Here is a 21,400-nt window from a genome sequence, read left to right on the forward strand (position 1 = left end):
CTCTTTGAGTTGTACGGGTTTAGGGCGGAGCGTGGTCGGTAGGTTACGGAGACAGTCGAGGTAACAGCGGACACTTCGTGTAGTAACGTCTGTTTCCAAATGGCAACGAAGGCGGACGAGCAGCGGGAACCGGCGGACGTCGCTGCGCTGTCGCCGCTCCACGGCACCAGAATCCACCACAATAGTAATAACAACAACAATAATAACAACAACAACAAAGACAGCGAGGCGAGCGAGACCGCGACGTCCGCCACCGCCGCCAGCACGACGGAGTCCGGCGGGACGGCGTCGCAGAGCATCGGGAACGGCTCGGTCATCAACCCCACCGGGGGGAACAACGGGAAGTGGGTCCGGCTGAACGTCGGCGGCACGGTGTTCCTCACGACGCGGCACACTCTGCTCAAAGAGCAAACTTCATTCCTGTACCGGCTGTGTCAGCAGCAGGACCTGCACTCAGACACGGTGAGTCCGGTGAAGCATTCCCAGTGTACGGTAACCTACTTCTTAAAAGAGTTGTTTCTTTGTAATAACAGGTACAAGTATGTTTTATTGATGGCACCAAGCAATGAGTGAGCCTGAATAATGAATGGAGGCTACCTTCACATGCATTACCCAATATACATTATTTATGTGTGTCATGCTTTAATGTGCCTACATTTGTAGTTTATCTATTAGCCTACATTTAATGTTAGTCTCAAACACAACAGGCTATGTTAAAGTAGCAGGCTGGCTAAGGCTATGTGAAGAAATAACATCACCCTCTGTCAGCTTTATATGGTGGCAAAGCTTGTAAAAGACCCAAAATGCACTTTAACTTATGTCAATACTGTCCACTTACCACTCTGTTTTTGCACATTAACATTTAATCTTTAATATTTAATTTAAAACCATTTGTATTTAATATTACATTGTGTTTAGATTTGCTAATATTGTGTTTTTTGCTCATTTTGTGTGTTTGGATAACCTGCTGCTGGAACGCCACAATTTCCCAGTTTGGGATCAATAAAATGATCTAACGAACGTTTTATAACATTCCTGTCGTGGCTCATATTTGCTCTTAATGGTGAGTTCACATTAGACGTTCAACCATGATAATATTGTTGTACTTTGTCAGGTGTTGACAGGTGGTTAAAGATTGGCTCAGTATCATTTTTTTTAATGCCACTGTGGTAAAGGTATTTTTTTGTATAACTAAAAGGATTGGCTAAAGTATGTGAGCAGGTCTTGGCAAGTTGGCATGAAGTGATTCAGTGCTTTGCCTAATAGAGACTGAATGGAAAAATTATATTACTGAATAGTGCAGCGTGACGTTTTTATCTTGTAAGGCATCACAGTGGCCTTAAAGGAAAGGGCTAACTATATTATACTGTAACTGAATTATATATGTACTCTTCCCAGAACCTATTACTTTAACTCTATTGTGGTCCAGAAATAAAGGCCTGCTGCTCTGAAGTAGGCGGAGAGCTGTCTAATTACCAGCTGATGAACTGTACATGTGCAGTATGGAGCTCTCCCACTCTCTCTTACTTCTTCTGTAAGTGTGTGTGTGTGTGTGTGTGTGTGTGTGTGTGTGTGTGTGTGTGTGTGTGTGTGTGTGTGTGTGTGTGTGTGTGTGTGTGTGTGTGTGTGTGTGTGTGTGTGTGTGTGTGTGTGTGTGTGTGTGTGTGTGTGTGTGTGTGTGTGTGTGTGTGTGTGTGTGTGTGTGTGTGTGTGTGTGTGTGTGTGTGTGTGTGTGTGTGCGTGCGTGCGTGCGTGTGTGTGTGTCTCAGCATCACTTTGTGGTGTGAACATAGCTTGGGTCAGATGGATGAACACGTGCCTCCTCTTCTGCAGGGAGCTGCACAGTCAGAAGCAGTGCAGCTGACATCTTATTGGGGGAACAGAAAGAGAGAGATGTATTGTGGATCCCGCAGTCACATGCAGACTGAACACATTGAAAAGGTCTGGCAAGTCTCATGAATGATGCAGGTTTCTATTATGCTGCAGCCTTTGATATGCATGTATGTGATCAAAGAGAAGAAGGGGGCAGGTCTGGTGACGAGGTCTGTAAATGGTCATTTTTAGCTTTAGATGTAGACCTTTATTTCTCTTAATATCCACTCTGTAAGCAACTGTCAAAGAAAAAAGCAATAGGAAGGATAATATTCATCCAATAATAAATCATAAGGTATGTCATTTAAATAGTACATCATGAAGCTTTATGTATTGTTTTGACCATGATTGTACCATATGCCGCCTTCTACATTTTTCTACCATAGTAAGCTTAATATTTTGAAGTGTTCTTGAATATTCGAGAAAACACACCTATAGGCTCTGCAGGCTTGTAATAGAATAGTTAGAAAAGGTTTGGATGCATAATGTATTTATTCCTTGCTGTCGGTGATAATTCAGGTAATTATTGTTTCAGCACTTTTCCACATTTAAAAAAAAAATATCAAGTAAGAGGATGTTAAAGGAAGAATGTGTAACATTTTTACACATAAATACAGCAGAAATCCAGAATCGTCTGTAAATATCTCTCTGGGTCATGACTGTCCACAATGAGTGTGACGCGGGAGCCCCGCTGTCTGTGATGTTGTCTGAGCCGTGTTTATGTCGTGTTTACATGGACTGGACAGCCGGCCAGCTCATCCCCTTGCTGATAAAATCTGTTTAAGTGAGAGACTAGAGAAAAGAAGAATAACAACATACTGTACTCACTGATTATTTGAAGCTCACTAAAGCGTTTTTAGATCACGGTCATTCTGTGCAATATCAGGCTACGAGCAAACTAAAGAGTGATAACAATTAGCCTGCTAACAGAACAATGCTGCTCGATATTCCTTCTATACCTAAAATGTTTTACAAAATGAAGCCAAAATATTTGAAAATAGACTAATTTATTAAATAAAACCTGGGTTTTCCGAGTCTTCTAACTACTCAAAGCACATTTACACTACACTAATGGTAGAGGCTGCTAAGTGTACAACAGTCTAACAATACTACTTCATTCACACAAATGAATGATTTTGGGGTCAGTGTCCTGCCCAAGGGCACTTCGACATGTGACTGCAGAGCTGGAGACTGAACCCCCGACCTTCTGGTTTAGAGGCAAAGACTCTATCTCTGACCCACAGCTGTCCCACTTCACAGTCTTCATCAGCATATGTCAAATCCTGATCTCACACTTAGCTTCATCATGACTTGCTGTAAATGTTATCCCTTAGAGGGTTCCAAAAAGTCAAGTACTTTTGGCATTTGCAGAAGAAACCCATCTGCTGGGGAACAGGTATTCCAGGGTTAGTGCCAAAAACAACCTCCAAATTTGGAGTTTGGAGGTTTTTACAGGATAACAGAAACTGCTGTTGCCCTGCTGCAGCGCTGGGCATTTTGGGAGGGCAGAATATTCTCATGTGACCTTCAGTGTGACCCAACAGGAGCTTCGTCTGCACTACTTTAAGACACAAAGCCACATATTTACTCTCTCACTATACAGCTGGCACAAACACACACCTACAGCTCTTTTGTTCACTCATCTTGGCTCTTTTTTTCTTTATCGACCATTCTCTTCTCATCCCCACTGTCAGCAGCTGACTCACTGAACTCATCGCATGTTTGTCCTCCCTCGGCTGTCTTTTCTGCTCTTTATCACAAACTCTTAACTCATTTAATTTTAGAGACTAGATTATTTTGTTTTCAGTTAATAAGTCTCCATGGCACTGATGCTATGCTAAAAACAGGACTCTGGGAGTCTGACCTATGAGAGTTATAACCTTTAAAGATTGTGGTTGAGGAGTGCTGAAGCTTCTTTTTTTTAAAGTTATGCAAGCGCTCCCGAGCCCACAGCCAGTGCTTTTCTGTTCGAAAAACATACTCAGTGGACACGGGGCCAAACACACCTACTGTAGCCAATATTCATGCATTTATAGACATTATACTAAAGAAGTCTTGTTTTATTTGTTTTATCTTTGATTTGTATTGTATTTTATTTGATGTGGAAGTTTTCTCTTACGATAATCTCTCTTATTTGTTTATAGCTAAGGTCCTCAGGTGTGTGCAGGACTGCAAAGTGATAAATAGTTATTTGGTAAGATCACCTCTGTGCAGCCCCGAGTCACAAGAATAGTCACGGTAATAAATGTGAAATCAGGAGGAAAATATATATTATGTATATATATTTTGTTTAGGGCTTTAGCTTCAGAAGCCTCGTGATGAAAACAAAGCATGCTTCTTTAGATCACTCAGACCCACTGATCCTAACAGCTGTGAATGCACAGAAGCGTAAATGATTCAACAGATGGATGTACAGTCAACTGTGGGGGAGAAAAAAAAATCTATCTAATTCAGAGGCTGTGGCTCCATTGGTAGAGTTGCCGCCTCTCAACCGGAAGGTTGAGGGTTCGATCCCCAGCTGGGCATCCCCAGCTTGGGCAAGACGCCTAACCCCGAATTGCTCCTGCTGCTTCAGTTTATGAATGGCATTAGTTACTTCTGATGGATGATACTACATAGCAACCACTACCATGAGTGTGTGAATGGATGGGTGTGACATGTGGTGTAAAAGCGCTTTGAGTAGACTAGAAAAGCGCTATATGAGCTCAAGTCCATTTACCATTCGTGAAACAACCATTTTCTAAAATGCATCACAGTTGCAGGTTTATCTATGTGAAGAGGAAACATTTAATTGCTAATAGAGCTTTTTCTCTTCAGTCTAGTAGAGTAGCAGAGCCTTGTGAACACGCTAACGTTAACATTTCAGGCCTTCAGTATTGCAGTACGAGCTGCCTGCTACATTTGAGCCATAATATCAGTTAACTACAAAGATCAAACCAATAAATAAATCTACCTACACAACATGACTGTGCATTAATGTAGGTTCACTCACTCAACAAACTATATCATAAAGGTTTCTCCATCTTTTTTTCAGCTCGGATGGACCATCTCGGTCTCGCCTGATATAAACACCCTCCCTACTAAAACCATCTAAAGCGAATACACTAACTACCAATCCAATCCAATCCAAAAAGCGCTGTACAGGTCCAATCCAATCTTGAATGGAGGTCGGGAATAGAATGAAGTGCATGTTGCAGGGAGTGTTCCAATGAGCCAGATGAAACCAGCTTGTGATGTTGAGTACACGAAGCAATCTGAACTTCAATCACACAGGAGATGATCAGCTTCTGTGTTTTCTTCTCTCACTGGGTGTGTGTGTGTGTGGTGGGGGAGCTGATTTTATCTGGACCATAGTCCCCCTATAATCCGCTGATGTTGGCGTGTTTCTGCTCGGGTGTTCTTAGCCGTTTCAAACCCACAGACACTGTCTGGCTATGTGTGAATGTTTTAATGAGATTACCAGTGCCTCTGCCGCCCTTCCCCTGAACAGAATAATACCCAGTGCTAACTACTGACGCTAATACGGCTCATGATGACCTCTTATGGTCTCAAGCCAATAACATCATGTAGCTAAAGTTCAGCTTTGATCCTGCTGTGATGTTAGCTAAGTAGGTGTAACAGTGCTGGTATTGCAAATATAACCCCATAACCAGATAATCACAGATTTGGGATTAGTAAAAATGGATTCATATTTGATTACTATACAGTTGAGTTATGTTGGCTTGATGCTTTTTTTATGTGTGGTTTATAATTCTTTGGCTTTCTTCGTCCCATCTTGCAGCGTCGGCATGGATTCCAACACAAGCCTGAACTCGCTTTAATCATTTTATCTGCGCTGTGAGATCTCTATTATGACACACAGGCAGGGCCCAGAAATTAAAAAATATATATTTTAATTGAATACATAGCACAGAGTTGTGAATATAGTGTAAGACACACATATGATTTTTGTATTTTTGCTCCCCAATAACCACTTGTTCGATTTAAAATCAAGATGGCTAAAAATTAATTAGACGTGTTATAGAAACAAAAATAATTGAAAGAGTTTCCTATTACCCCCACTGTTTTAATTATGTCAACTGCTTTGCTCATTTCATTTATTGGAACTGAAATCTATTTAATTAAACAATACAGATGGTAGAGATGAAGGTTAGAAACACCTTCTTTACGTGAAGAGAAAAATGCACTTTTTATATAAGATAAGATTTATATATCTGGATAGAAATCATAGAATTACACTTCTAAGAACATTTGCTAAGGTGACATCTAATGACTGCATTTTGCAAGGAAGTCCTCGAAATCTGTTTATATTCACCCCGAAGAGAGTGAGGACCTTATTGAGCTGCTATGATGCCTCCTACCTCAAAGACGTCACCAACACTGAGGAGCATGTGGTTCAGCCAGACCATCTGTGATGAAAAATGAGGAGGATCCCTAATTAGAAATCACAGGACAACACAGTTTTTCACAACTTCTGCCCCCTCTCCCCTTATGTCAGAATTACGTCAACAGACCAGATATGTATTTCCACATTTTCACCATGCAGTAACAACAGATTATTGCAGGATCAGTATCACAGTGTTTGGATATGCCAAAGTCAAAATGCATAGGCTTTTTGTTGGCTGTTGATGAAGTACATTAAACCCACACTTTTGCTTGAATATAGACTACTTTGATAATATTGTCAATTTGGCAAAGATGGTTTTTATGTTTTTTTAAGTTCTTTTTTGTAAGCAGAAGCAGCATGACGTCAATACCGTGGCTCTTCCAGATGATCCCAAATGCGCAGACCCTGCTCGTGAATATGCATTATATATGCACCCATTTCTGGTAGTTCTGGCTTCATCCTGTTCAACAGGGGGGAGGCTGAAGCACACTGTCCATTTATATACAGTCTATGAAAAGAAAAACACACTCAGACAGACAACATCACATTCTTCTGCAAGCATTTCTCTAATCATGTCAGGCATCTTTTTTCTTATCATATGTTTAAAGGTCAGGTGTGTGTGTGTGTGTGTGTGTGTGTGTGTGTGTGTGTGTGTGTGTGTGTGTGTGTGTGTGTGTGTGTGTGTGTGTGTGTGTGTGTGTGTGTGTGTGTGTGTGTGTGTGTGTGTGTGTGTGTGTGTGTGTGTGTGTGTGTGTGTGTGTGTGTGTGTGTGTGTGTGTGTGTTGGGCTTTTGTTAAGGTGTGTTTGATAACCTGTGGGGGTTACAGAAGGATATAGTGGAGTAACATCCTATTTCCCTAAGCAAATGTTCTGCAAGCCATTAACCTACCAACCATTGTGTTGTGTGATCAAATCGATGTGTAGCATGTGTAAATGCCTCTGCTGTAAAAACAAACAACAACCTACAAATTCTCAATATTTTAGTGAGAGAGAGAGAGAGAGAAAAAACCTTCTGCCAGTGTTGTCATGCCCACACTGTCAAGTCAAGTCACGTTGACAAGGCGTCGCTCTGTTCTGCTGCAGCTCCTCCGCTCATTTTGGATTATGTGTTGTTGTATCTGTGTCTGTGCTGCAGAGCCTGCAGTCCTTCCACTCTGTAATAACTGCGATTTTCAGAGCAGACGAACATATTCTAATCCATTCTGTCACTGCTGGACCTTAACAGTCTCTTTGTGTCTTTTTGTCAGAAAAAACAGAAATCCTGCATGTCTTCATCCTCTGTATCTATGGCACTCTCCCTCTATTCTTTCTTTGTTGTTTTGTTTTTCAGTATGTCTGCACTTCATTTCTTATAGCAGGTTTCAATTATACTGTTTTTTCTAAAATATGTAATCTTCCAGGTATTTTTCCCTGTGGCTGTCTCTAACATTCTCCTCGTCTTCCTTCTGCCTCCATCATTGTATTCATTGTACGTCTCGTAGTGTGAAGGCTCATCAAATGCTCTTGTCATGCTGCACCAGCGATGATTGGCCGCTCCAGAAGAGATGAGTGTGCAGGCAGGACAAAGTCAGACTGATCATTGAAATTAGGGTGACAGCACGCTGTCTGTCGTACAAAAAATCCTTCATGCTGCTCGAGGATTTCTGTATTATCTTGACTCTTGACCACAGTATAACTTTATGATTTTTATTTAGATATGCACACATCAAGACAAATAGGTTCCATTGTTAGAAAACCATCATTGGCTTAATGTTTCATCATTCTAGGTGTTTTATTTTTGTGTGAAATATCTTTAATACTACAATCTTGCCAGCAAACATCAGAAGGATATTCCTCATCAGATCTTTTCATTTCAGACATATCATCTGAAGCTAACGAAAAGTTAGCTAAGTTAACCACACAATAGTTAAAGCAGTAAAATGATTTAAATATTCAGCAACAATTAGCTCTACTGACAAACCAGCTTGTGTGTAGTCCATGTTTTAATTTAGACACAGATTCATCTCCTCTCAGGTTAGTTAAATTATAACTAGGCTAAAATGAGACTAATTAAGAGCTGGTGCCACTTCCATGGATTACAAGCATGGCTGCAGGATTTGTGTTCCTGCAGGAGTTTATAAAGAGAGGTTTTCTTTTATACCTCAAAAACCTTCAAGCCTGACCGATGCAGCTGATACCAGGAAGGGGGAGGGGAAGTGAAACAATGATCATATTTGCCGTGGGCCAGCCTTCCCAAATTTAAGACTGCCACGGCCCACTTTGAAACACAAAATGACTCCACGGCCACACTTTGGGAAGCACTGCTGTAGGCTTTGCATCCACTACTAACCTGCTTGATTTCTGTTTTAACGATGAGATGGTCGTTTAAAGCAAAAGTCTGAATTGAAACACATCCCAGAGGACCGGGGTAGACATTGTTAACGGACTGCACTCATGTAGCACTTTTCAAGTCCTCCTTTCCTTGGCGTGATGAATCGTATTCACCCATTCACACACACATTCATACCCTGTGGTCAGAGGCTGCTATGGGCTGGACATAAGAAGCTAAGCTAATCTTTGAAAGGCTTGTGTTTGTTAGCAATTTGGAATTAATTGTCTCTCCCAAAGACACTTTGACATATGGACTGCAGGGGCTGGGAATTCATCTGATCAGGAGAGAACTCTTTGTCTGCTACAACTCCCTGGAGGAGAAGCCTCTTTCCCTGGTCCAGAGTGACCTAAGTGCCTTCACCTCCAAACAAAAGGCTGGCCTGATATTCCCCTTAAAAAAGGATCCGTAATAATCCAATTCTAAATCAACAAATTTGGATTTGCCTAAATAACCTCAAATCCATTAGAGCCCCCTCAAACATTCAAAGCAGTGTTAAATCCTCACCAGGTCGACCTGCAGCGGCAAAAATACAACACTAAAGTGGACAACAGAACCCTGGCAGTACTTTTTGTTTGATTTATGTAGAAAAGTTTAATCTGGATTTTATCTTCTTGGGTTTAGGATGATCATCAAGTATGAAGTAACAAACCCAGTGGTACTGTGTGTGTGAATGAGTAGGGGTCCACTAATAAAAGAGACAACATGCATGTTTACAAGATGCAGCTGGAGGCTCAGGCTGTCCGTTTCACGCTTCAGCAAACAGCCATAAATAGAATCAGTCATGTGAATACTGCAGGTTCTCTTTATTAAGATACACATTTTCTTCTCATTCTCTGACTCTCAGTTTTTCTGTCTTTTCCACTTATGATCGAAATGATACTCTACAAGCCAACATCCAAATATAAATAGCCTGTTTATACTGTTAATACTGCAGCAGTGATTCTTTAGTGAATTTGAATCTTAAAGAGAGTCTCTGCTTTAAGCGATTATCACGAGGAAGAGAGCAGGGGGAGGATGTGCGTGCATGTTGGTGGTGCCATGACATATGAGCCAGGCAGGCTTGACAGGAGTGGAGCCTGGAGGTGGGAGAGAAGAAGGCTGCTCGTACATTTGTGAAAATAAAGTCACACTAAACTACATAGCTGTAGCCTGTGTGTCCAGCTCCAAAATTCAGTTGTTGTAGCTGTAAAGGGCAACACAGATAGTAATGTTTTATTTTCAGCATGGATAATGAAATATTAGGTTAACACTGAAGTGAGTTTAACCAGAAATGAAGACTTACTTTTTTAACTAACAAACAAGCAGTGGAAAAAAAAAAAAAAAGCAAACCCATTTTCATCTCAGAAACAACATTATTGCATTGTTCTTCGCATAACCTTTCGTCTATGGGGAGCTTTTATTTTGGAGAGCTCTGCTATGTGTTTGGCGTACGTACATCCTTTCTGGGCAGCCAATTCTGCGCACAACAGATTAAATTGCATACCAGGATGTTATTTTCCTGCCAGTATGCTGCAGTCTAAAAATAATAATAAAAAAAGTCCTTGCTCAAGGAAGGAGCTACATTCATTTGAGAGATATCTGATTGGTCATTAAATCGCACATGACCATAAAAAGTATTAATGAGGAATATTAGTAGTTAGACAATACACAGATTATAAAAATAAAGTTCTGAATACAACAATAGTCTATTTAAAACTCAACATAATGTAAGCACATTGTGTATTATCACCATATCATAACACTATGATTGAAAGTGTTTCATGTGTGATGATGTTTTTCTCTCTGCCACAGGATGAGACGGGAGCCTACGTGATCGACAGAGACCCCACGTACTTTGGTCCCATCCTAAACTACTTGAGACACGGCAAGCTGGTGTACAACAAGGAGCTGGCTGAAGAAGGTCTTTGATCTGCTTTCACTTTACTCTGATGGGGCCTGGGTGCATGAGTTTGTGGGTTTGTGGCCATAAGGAAATGCCTCGTTGTCTCCAAACTGTACATACTACCTCACATACTGTTATTTCTCTGGAAGTGTCCTGTAGCAATCAAGTTAATGAAAGATGAACATTTATAATATGCATAGAAACTGCTTAGTAACTATTGGGTTACTCAACATAGTGACTTCAAACATGGGTGTACATTTGAAGTTCAGATAAAAGTAAAAGGATGGTATGTAAACACATCAAATGTAACTATTCATTAAAAGTGAATAGTTAAAGTAATGAACAAATTGTTTAAATAGTTGATTAGACTATTTAATGATCATGAAAACTTAAATCAATCAGTAAAAAGTAGACTGTTTGAAGAATGGACAGCAGAATACTTCGCCTCAAGTGAAGCCAAAAGATTTAGAGCTCCCCCTGCTGACCCACTGCAGTATAGGTCATACACCGCCATCATGTGAATACAGCAGGTTATTTTTATTAAGCGTCTTCTGCAGCGCTGTGTTCACCAGTACAGCAGAAACAGCAAGAGGAAACTTAACAGACACAAACACAAGAGTCATTGAACTCTTTCTAACTATCACCAATCTAATCTGTTCTGCTTAGGACGGTATACCTGAGGCATCTGTGCCATTTTATGGATAAGTTAAATGTGTGTTTTTGTTATCGGAGGTGATGTGATGTTAATTTTGCGGCTCTTCCAGCCAATCGCGACTGCGCAGACTCTGGTTCCAAATTCACAATGTGTCAGTAACTGTCTAGTTTTTGTTGTTGCTTTATCTCTGTGCAGTTGGAGAAGGCTGAGGCACATTGTCCATTTGTGTTTATGCAAATTATTAGTGAAAATAGTTAGCCAAGACCTAAAGTATCACAGTTAGCTTAAAGTAAAGACTTTATGACAAACATAAAAAGCTCAAGTTAAACATCCAAAAGTAAACAGAAAGCTAAAAGAACCAAATGAATGTTTCAAAACTTCAAGTAACTTGTAAATGATAAAATCAAATATAAGAGTAATCAATGAATCAATTAATGGAAGAATAAGGACTTACTGATTACAATAGCAAGCTAAAAGTAATGACAGTTTTTATAATGAATATGCGGAGTCCACTTATATTATTAAAAAACATCTGAAACTTATTTTGAGAATCATTTGTAAATCGGCCGGTGTTGATTTAAGGGTTTTGAGTTGTGGTGTAAATTATTTCTCAAAGAAACACACTGAATCTTTTGTTTTCAGGTGTCCTGGAGGAGGCTGAGTTTTACAACATTACCCCACTGATCAAACTCATCAAGGAGAGGATCGTGGAGAGAGACTCCAAAGCCACGCAGGTATGCACAGAACTAGTCAAAGTGTTTTCATGAAGGAGGAGTATTGCTCGTCCACGCTGCTCTGATGGCTTCACAGAGAAACATGGCTCCCTCCAGTCGCTTCACTAGTTTTTTAAATGCAGTTATTAACAATGTGATGGTGTCAGTGAGCAGCCTTTCAGTCATTCTCTTTGTTTGTGATTTCACCCTTCTGTGCCTTTCTTTAAAGAGCGCTGCTGTACATCAGGCTTCTCTCTCCTAGATGTTTGCACTCTTACATAACTCCACTGCCGTACCAAACATACACCCACTAGCTTTTGCCTTTGGATTACATATTGTAGAATAATGCAGAAAAATAAGTGACTACATCACATATTTCTGTTTAAATGCTGACAACTACCTCCATGTCACGTCTGTGGGATTTGGTCCAGGCAGATAAATGTGAGAACTTAGATCAGCTTTGTTCAGGTTCATTGAGCAACCGAGTGTCCTCTGGTCATATGAATGAATCTGAATGTTCAAGTTGTTGTGAATTATTTGATTATTATTATTAGCATATTTCTCTCATTCGATTTTTTTAGCTGCCTCTTCATCCGTCTTCTGTCTCCTAAACCCTCTCTTCTCTCTTTTCCCAGCAGGTGCCCCCCAAGCACGTCTACAGAGTGTTGCAGTGTCAGGAGGAGGAGCTGACCCAGATGGTCTCCACGATGTCGGACGGCTGGAAGTTTGAGCAGGTCAGCGTGCGCGCCTGCAGAAAGCCCCGCACCGGACTGCTCTGGACTGTGGGTTGGACTCACGCTGCTGCTGACCCTTCAATCTTGACCCTTGGCCTGACCCCCTTGGCCCTCACCTGAGCCCTGCTATCTGCACTCCCAAAATCAGATTAGGACTTCCAGATTGCATTTGATTGTTTGGTTCAGTTCTCCCTTTTTTTCCCGCTGAAAAAGGACAAATAGCTGATTTTCCCGAAAAAGCCCCATCTTTAATTTTCTCCACTGCCCTTCGATAGAGATAACAACATGATGCCACAACATGTGCGGCCCTCTTCATTCTAACCGGCAGCCTCTATTATTCAGTCTCTGACTCAGACTACACTACAGTGGTACCTGTGCTCCAGTCACTGTTTTGGTCCAAGTGTTTTTTCTACGGCTGATAGACTTTGGCGAATGTGCTGGAAAAGCATCGTCTTTATTTATCATTATCAAAGACAATAAAACATTTTAGTAAAGTCTGCCGCGACAGGACTTAGAGAAGTGGAATTAGTGTTTTCACATAGTGAGCAAAAAACATGAAATCAGTCACAAACATTTAGCACTCTCAGATTAATGATTCCTATGCATGCACTAACATCATAAAGTTGAATTGTTGCCCTGATCTTTCTCTCAGTTTTTTTCTGTATACTTCATTTTTTTTTTAAGATTTCTTTGGGCGGTTTTGCCTTTATTGTGATAAGAAAGCTGAAGATAGGAAACTATTGGAACGGGAGAGAGAGTGGGGATGACATGACAGCGAGGGGCCGAGGTCAGAGTCAAACCCGGCAGCAAGCACTAAAGCCAGACTAGAGCCCCCTTTCCTTATATTTCTACTATGTTGGTTACAGATATCAGACTGCAATCTTTCAAATCTGAAACCTTTTTGAGTTTGAAAAATGTGATTCATTAATCATATATTGTAAAAAGTGTTGAATTGAAAAGCTAGATAATAGACATATTTGAAGTTTTCTTTCTAAACTAGAGAAACTTTCAGGTTTTTTTTGGTTTTTGTCAAAACAGGCAGATGACTCATTTAGGATAACTTTGTGAAATTGTGACGGATAACTTTTGAACTATATTAACTAAGTGTGGCCCACAAATGTTTGACTGTTTAGTATTTTCTCTCACAGTATTGACAGTCGTATGAAAACAGTGACCCCATTTCAACACTGCTCACAGTGAGAACACAGAACACTATTAGATTGATCTAATAATGTAGATCGATCCCTTGGCGTCAAGCCTTAACAAATGTTTTTTAGGCGATGAGAGGCTTTAGTTTGATGATTTTCTTGAATAGAGATTCAGACCAACATCTCTGAGAGCTTTACTGAGTCTCAATATTTCAGTCTATCCCCACTGTAGCTATGATTTGGATATAGACCCGTCTGCCCCTCCCCCCCACCCAACCCCTCCTGCTGCTTTGCCACTTGTCTCCACTGCATGCTGCACAGCCACGATTTGTTTCCTGCAGAAGCGGACCCACGGTTGTGTTTTTGTTCCCACCAGTTAAGAAGAAGCTTCTTGTTGAGTCCACTGAGTGTTTAGCAGGAGACCGAACCGCCCCGCTCCCCCCACCCGCATGAGCTCAAGACTCTTTCCTCACTGTGATGGGACCCTTCCTTGATTTCTCCGCTGTTGTCTCTACTTCTTCCAGACACTCACTCCCCCTTTTTCTCTGTCTCTGTTTATCTTTCTGTATCTGTGTCTTTTTCAAGATGGTGAACATCGGCTCGTCATACAGCTACGGGACAGAGGACCAGGCTGAGTTTCTATGTGTCGTATCAAAGGAGCTTCATACTCCCGGTTCTGGACTGGGCACGGAGCAGAGTCACAAAACCAAGGTGAATGCTCTAACGTTGTCCTCATACAGTAAACACACACATGTATTTTTAAAGACTCGTTGTAAGATCAAGCTTCCAGGCTGTGTGCTCCTCGCTGTCCTTGCTTTGTGTGTGTGCGCTTTTCTGTGTCTGTGTGAAAGAGAAGGAGGGTATTTCCTCTCGCTGAAGGGGATACGAGTGTGCTTTGATCCTGCGTTCTCCACTCAAAGCTCCAAATGTCGCTCACCTCCAAATGTCATTCACACAATCATTCAGCCCAACCTTCATGCAGCTCTCCCTTTCTTTCCTGCTGTTATCCACTGTTCCTTCCCGTCTACCTCTTATTGTATCTCTCTATTTTCTCCCTCCTTCATGTGGATTTAGAGACATATATCTGTCCTGCTCTATATCTACCCCTCTGCCTATCACAGTCCACTCACTGACACTCATCAACATGTTCATTTTTTGTCGTTTTCTGTCTCGTTTTCTTTTTTCTTTTCTTTTCTTTTTTTTTGGTGTGTTTTCCCCTCCGTCCCATCATGCTGAATGAAGCCGGCGGAGATGCAGGAGGAGGAGGAGGAGGCTGCGAAGGATGAGGAGCAAGAGCAGGAGGAGGAGGAGGAGGGAGAGAGAGATACCAGACCGAATGAGTGGCTTAGAGAATGAGGGAGTCATGTTTCTTTGTTCCAAAGAGAGGCGGGAATGGGTGAGGAACTGTGCGCTGGATGTGCTAGCGGGTAGACCTGGTAGATTTTAGTGTGTGAGGGTTTGTATGCGTGTGTATGTATACATGTCTATGGTGATCGTCGTTGTTTTATGTCACCGCATTGAGAATGACCTCTGTTTAAGTTAACCCAGTGCACACTCAAACAAGCAAATACAAGTAGATGTGCAAAGCAGTGAAGATACTAAAACCATACACTGACTTAACCCACAGCTTAAATAATGGCATTAACGTTGTTTGTGTAAAAACTTTGTTCATATGAATCTGATTTTGTTCATCCGCATAGGACACATCTCAAGGCTTTGACCATGCCTAGTAATCTGCTTGCATTTAAAAAGCCTGCACAGGCAAAGGCTTTTGCAGCACCGCTAATGACTCAATTCAAAGCAACACTTTGCACGTGCGATACAGTTTGCTGATTGGCTGTTGGATGAAAATGTCATACCGTCATGCTGTTCGTCTTCATGACCTGCAGCAGCTTGTGTCTGAGTGTGAATATGGACATGCTCAGTCTGGTCTCTCAGTGACCCATCACAGCCACACACATATTGATTGAACACTGTGTCTCTGTGGGCTCTCATTACCGATGCTGTGACATGAATATCTCTGACCTTTCAGTGTAGCTGTAGTGTTGGATGTCCTTCCCAGTCTGTGTGCATACTGTATTTACATTCACAATGCACAGTCACTCAGAGGAGATAACACCCTGAGAAACCACTTTCAAACATGGACGTCATGCATTTTAAACACGGTTAAAACGTCTCATTCTCATGTCAGTCAAGTCATTAGCTCTCATTCTGTCTCCATAATCGCAGCCAAAAAATCATTTCAATTAGCTAGAAGGTTTTAAGGTTACATTGCCGCGGATCCACATTTTCTGATGTCTGATTTTTGTTTTTAATTTACAGCTTTTCCAGATCCACGGGTCCCGGATGTGAAAAAAAAAAAAAAGAATATAACTTTTATCTTGGCTCATTATGACACTCACACAGTGTAAGTGTGCCTCAACAGGTGGTCATCAAAAACAAGATCTGTAGCATCGGTTTATTTACATAATGCCAGTTATAAAGATGGCCAAAAAGGAAGAAGAATAGGTTAGTCTCACAGCTTTATTTTCAAGTAGTTTATTTTTTTTCTTTTCAGTGACACTCATTTTATGAGAAGAAATCGTCATGTGCTGGGCTGTGCAAACATTACATTGCCAAGGACAGTAGTGGAGCTTAGTAAATTATGACCAAAGATTCAAAGTAAAGCTGGCTGATCCAAGGTGCTGCATACACAAACATGACAGAGAATCTGAAATCTGCCTTCATCACTCAGTGAGGAGCTTTTTCTGCATCAATCCAATCTGATCAATCTTAAATGGAGTGCAGGGATCTGATTACTCCTGTACTGTGCAACTTTGGATGCAGTTGTTCCCAAGATCTTTAACTTCATGCCCATTTAGCTCCGATGTTGCACAAGGCTGCTTCGGTAAACAATCCCCTTGGCAACAAAAACACAATATATGCAGTGATCCCATCAACTGTTAACTTTAGAAATGTAATATAGATTCACTTAACCATAAAGCTTGTAAAGAATAACTGAATGGTGACTGAATCATTTGTTGTCCAATGCTGGTTTAATCTTCAGGTATTAGATGTTATTAAGCCAGTGATTGGTTTGTTTGGCTTTTAATCGATGGATGGAATCAGTGTAGCTGAAGACAGAGAAGGGGATTTGTTCATATCCAAGTATTTACTCAAAATAATACAAAGATTTCATCTGGCTACAGGAAGACTGAAAGATAATAAGAGTCTGTCTATCAGAGCTCAAAGCAACAGCAGTTACACTCACACGCTGCCCCTCCAGCATCAACACCCTGCGGTGCGCTGATACACACCTGCATCACCACGTGCCGGTGCAGGCTCAGCAGCATTCGTCTCAGTCTGTCGCCTTGGCTGCAATCCAAAGGCAGCTTTGGCCTCAGCTGACAGAGACGCTGGCATGAGTTAGCAAAGAGTATAAGAGAGACTCAGAGAGAAGGAGGGGGGGGGGGACAAACTGAGCAGGAGAGGGTGACAAAGCAGTGTGTGGTGAAGCTACTCTATGTCCTCTGTTGTTTTCTTTGTCAGTTCAGAGAGAGGACAGCTCGCAGCTCCTACTTTCAACAGTGTGCTGATCTGCCGCAGTGCAGGTGTGTGATTGAGGGAGGTTTTTTTAGAAGCAGTAACTTACATAACACGTGACTTCTAACAACCTCTATTGGCAACTTGTAGGAACTGCACCACAGATCAGATGTGTATCCTGTGTCTGTCTGTAGAACAAACCCTGACAGACGTTTTTGTAAATGTGCATAATGGAATAAAATAGGTTTTAGGTGTAGTTTGGTAAATACACCTGCTGCAGGTTTTTGACTTTACATTTACCGTAAATGGACTTGGAAAACTCTAGCAGTGTGGTCGTTGAATGCCTGATAGTAAAGGGTCATGGCTTAAAGAAAACAAGGTTTCTAACATTTTTAACAGCAGGTTAGAAAATATGTAAATAAGCATTTTATGTACAATTTATTTACAATAACCCCGTGTTATGTCATAGCTTATCAGAAAACATCATCATCAAATAAAACAGAAATGTCACAGAGCAGAAGCTAATGGAAGTGTAGCAAGCCGAACAATAAAATACATAAAATATTCTTCAGTTCATTCACAAACAACCATAACAGGAACAACAAGGGTTACCATTCAGAGTTTCCTAGTCCGGCTTGTTAGCCATGTTGACTTTCCAAATTCATGTTAGCCAGCTACACTCGTGATACCCTCCAATAAGTGTGTGTCTACATGATATAGCTTCGCCTAATCCCATCATCCCGTTCTGTGATTGGTTAATTTTCCTTGTCCTTGTGGTCAGCCCAGTTTACATCAGCCCCCTCCCCCCCCTCTGCAGGTTAGCTCCAGTTAAAACTGACTGCCCGGATTGATAAAGAGTAGGGACGCCAATACACTCAAACTGTTAAACCCAGGCAATAATGAAGTCACATTACGAGACAATCCAACTTTAAGAACATTGTCTGCGACTTCTTTGATATAATTTTGATAAATAAATCTGAAAAAAAGCCTTCAAATACGACATGGTGTGTCTGTGTGATGCGTAAGAGAAAGTGTGTGAGGTATTTCACCTGTAAGAGAAAAACATCCTGGACCTCTCCGGTCTCTCCCGACGTGCTTTCAGCTGAGTTAGCAGGTATAGTGACGTCATCATGCTTGTGATAATCATGACACACATTAGAAGGAGGAAGACGACTGAAAGAGACACGATGTGATATGATGTTTATAATTGTATAAAATCTGTTTTTTTTTTGGGTTGTCGCCTGTTTAACTTGGATCATTTGGTGCCTTGAGTCCAAATTCCTCCGTGTCAAAGTGCTCACAGGAGTTAATACAAGCGTTAATAAATAGCTGAGTTATTCATTGTGTCGACTGATGTGTAGTTTACAATCTCACTGAGGTTTGTTATTTGTGTGTTTTTTCCTCCAGTACAGATTTGCTGTAAGAATTGTATTTTTTGATAAGGATACAGAGAAAGTACACTGATAGGCTGACGGGGTGTTTTGTATATAATGTCATGCTTTTTTTTTTTTATATATATATTTTTTTGTACTTTCAGTTGTTTAATTTATTCTTTTTGAATGTTACACTTCAAAGAATTTTTTGACTTTTTTTTCCAGAGTGTGTGACTGGGAGGAGGTTGACACCATCTTTAGGTGACTTCTGTTTTTTTTGTAATTAACTCCAACAGTTTATAGATCTTGATTTGTTAGGTTTACTGAATATGATGCACACACATGCTGATGAATGGACTTTGACCAAGATAAGAATTCCTCTCAAGTGAAAGCCGCTCTACAATGAAACTTTCTTATGCATGTCCAGTGACTTTGGTTTGCCGGGTGTTTTTACTCGTTTACTATGTGTTCATCTGCTGAACAGTAGAGTGTGTTTTTATGTAGTATTTGATGTGTCGGTCTACATAGCAGTCCTATTTCATCATTCTGTGGGGGAGGGGGAACTTTCAGGCAGCTGTGGATAGAAAACTGTTTTTTATCTGATGCTGGACTTTTCTTCTTCTGCCATCCTTAGAGCCTCAGTGTCTGTAAACATGAAACTGTGTGACACATGCAATGTAACGCCTCAAATCAACCTGTACGGGCTTTAAGGAACACTGTGTTTTCATTTCATTATCAGGACCTGAGCAACATACATTTGCAACAATGTGACATGAGTTGAATATTTTTTATTTAATATAAATGAATGTCACCATTCAACAAAAATAAATCTTTGTCCTTTGGTTTAAAAAAACTGAAAATCTTGTTTGTTTGTTTTGTTATTAGAGTCGGCAAATGTTACAAGAGACACATCCCTGACTAATCCACATGACACTGCTCAATGAAGTTTACAGTTTACAAAAATAAAGAAGCTAGTTTCTAAGTAGCCATTCCAGAGGTTACCTCCTACACTGTTCCTCATGAAGCTCATTAGTCGAGACGTACAGCATGTTCTCCATTAGTGTAGTTCCAGAGTTTGATTAGATCATTTCAGTGGGTGATGGACAGACGAGTAAATACAACAAGAAGCCAAATACAAAATGATGCGAAAGCCTTTGATTTGCATTTCATTTTAAAGAATGTCACAAAACTTGTATGCATCAATCAGAGTTATTAACAAGAACAAAGCTGGGGTCATGTTCTGCACCATCACAAACTGTCTTCAATCACAATGAATGCATCCTTTCCCAAAAACAACGTATCACTAACTGGAGTGCCAGATTCTTTTTTCTGATGCACAAAATAGACGATGGCTGAATGGTTAGTTTGGGCGTCCTGTGTGCAGACTGCAGAGGCAGTGGTCCAGATTCAAATCCCGTCTGTGGCTGCTTTTCCACATGTCATTCCCCACTCTCTCTCTCTCTCTCTCTCTCTCTCTCTCTCTATCTCTCTCTCTCTGCATCATATTCCTGCATAAAGTGTAAAAGTGATCGTGTAAAAACAGCGGTTGCTGTTAACAGTTGTGCTGAAGTGTAAGAAGAGGAAAAAAACACCTGATAAGTGTTTTCTTCTCCCTCAGTGAGGAACGTTTTACTCCACTTAGCTATCTCCTTAGAGCTTAAAGTTGAACTTGTATGTTTTATAAAGAATGGACCATATCAGTAGAACCTAATCTTATAATTGTACTTCATGCTGCTTAAATACACATTCATACTTTCTGACACCTCTTGTAATTGCATCTGCTCTTTAGGGTCCATTCTCAAACCAGCCCCTGCACCCTCTGCATACACACGGTTGCTCACATGCAAAGAGTGTTATCAAAGATCTGAGTGTGGAGTGGGATAAAGCTGTTCAACACTCCCAGGTCTGCACCGATGCAGATTTTAGCACGGCCTGTAAACGCCCTTTTATTGTTCTTCAGAGGAGATGCTTCTTAAAAAAAAGTTTATTATTATCACACTCAGTTTGCGTAACTGGAAGGACCGGAAAAGATCCATACAAACTGTAGCTACGTACAAGGAGCTTAAATTACATAAATAATTGACTTGTATGCTCCTTGTAGCCACCGTTAAGTTTGAAAACAGATGAAACAGCTTGACCTCTGTCTGTGACAGTGATGGGCTCTACAGCAGGTAAGTGCTACAGGAAGGTACTGAGGGTGTTATCCACAGTGGCCAGCTGCAGGTACTCGGGATGCTCCCCCTCAGACTCCACCTCGGAGTCCTGCTCCTTGTCGTCCTCTGTGCTCTGACTCGAGAGCGGCGTCCTTCTCCGGACGGATCCTCGAGAGCGGCGCTCCAGGCATGAGAGGATCATCTGTGCCAGGTCCTGCTGGAGCCGCTGGAAGTTCTCTCTGGAGAACCGGGAACCAAGATGTTCATACAAGTAAGTCATCACACTTCTTGTCAAGCATCCAAAGATCATATTAAATACATTTTGATTCAACATTACGATGACAGAATACAGAAATACAATCCCTTAAATACAGCACTAAGAAGTGATGCTTCATGACTCAGGAGCATTCGAAGCCCAGATTAGAGCAGGAGGTATCATGGACCAAACACAATCACAAAACTACATGTGATTCGTTTACACTAACTGGATCATCACTTAAAGACTTCAGCATAATGTGCTTTAATGTATCTCATTTCAATCGTCTCCATCTGCCTCACAATGATGAAGGATTTCTACAAAAACACACACC

The 21,400-nt window shown here is 41.0% G+C and overlaps 2 protein-coding genes across 7 annotated transcripts in view; one reads left to right on the forward strand and one right to left on the reverse strand.

Moving 5' to 3' along the window:
• Positions 1-19,517, forward strand: kctd17 (potassium channel tetramerization domain containing 17). 6 transcript variants are annotated; one of them, XM_020644813.3, is made up of 7 exons: positions 1-462; positions 10,422-10,530; positions 11,810-11,901; positions 12,516-12,662; positions 14,348-14,473; positions 15,005-15,158; positions 16,085-19,517. In XM_020644813.3, exons 1-6 carry the CDS (start codon positions 100-102, stop codon positions 15,116-15,118), a joined length of 951 nt encoding a protein of 316 aa, XP_020500469.1. In that variant the 5' UTR covers positions 1-99; the 3' UTR covers positions 15,119-15,158; positions 16,085-19,517. The 6 variants fall into 6 exon arrangements, with proteins under 6 accessions (XP_020500469.1, XP_065806112.1, XP_065806114.1 ...); XM_065950040.1 differs by having other exon boundaries at positions 12,519-12,662; XM_065950042.1 differs by having other exon boundaries at positions 12,519-12,614.
• Positions 19,431-21,400, reverse strand: part of gucy2cb (guanylate cyclase 2Cb) — a 20,508-nt gene continuing 18,538 nt past the window's right edge. Inside the window, exon 27 of the mRNA XM_020644811.3 lies at positions 19,431-21,049. Within this exon, the coding sequence (XP_020500467.2) occupies positions 20,836-21,049 (214 nt within the window). The 3' untranslated portion in view covers positions 19,431-20,835. The remainder of the gene's footprint in view (positions 21,050-21,400) is intronic.

Source organism: Labrus bergylta, chromosome 21 (genome assembly GCF_963930695.1).
Source record: "Labrus bergylta chromosome 21, fLabBer1.1, whole genome shotgun sequence".
Classification (NCBI taxonomy): Eukaryota; Metazoa; Chordata; class Actinopteri; order Labriformes; family Labridae; genus Labrus; species Labrus bergylta.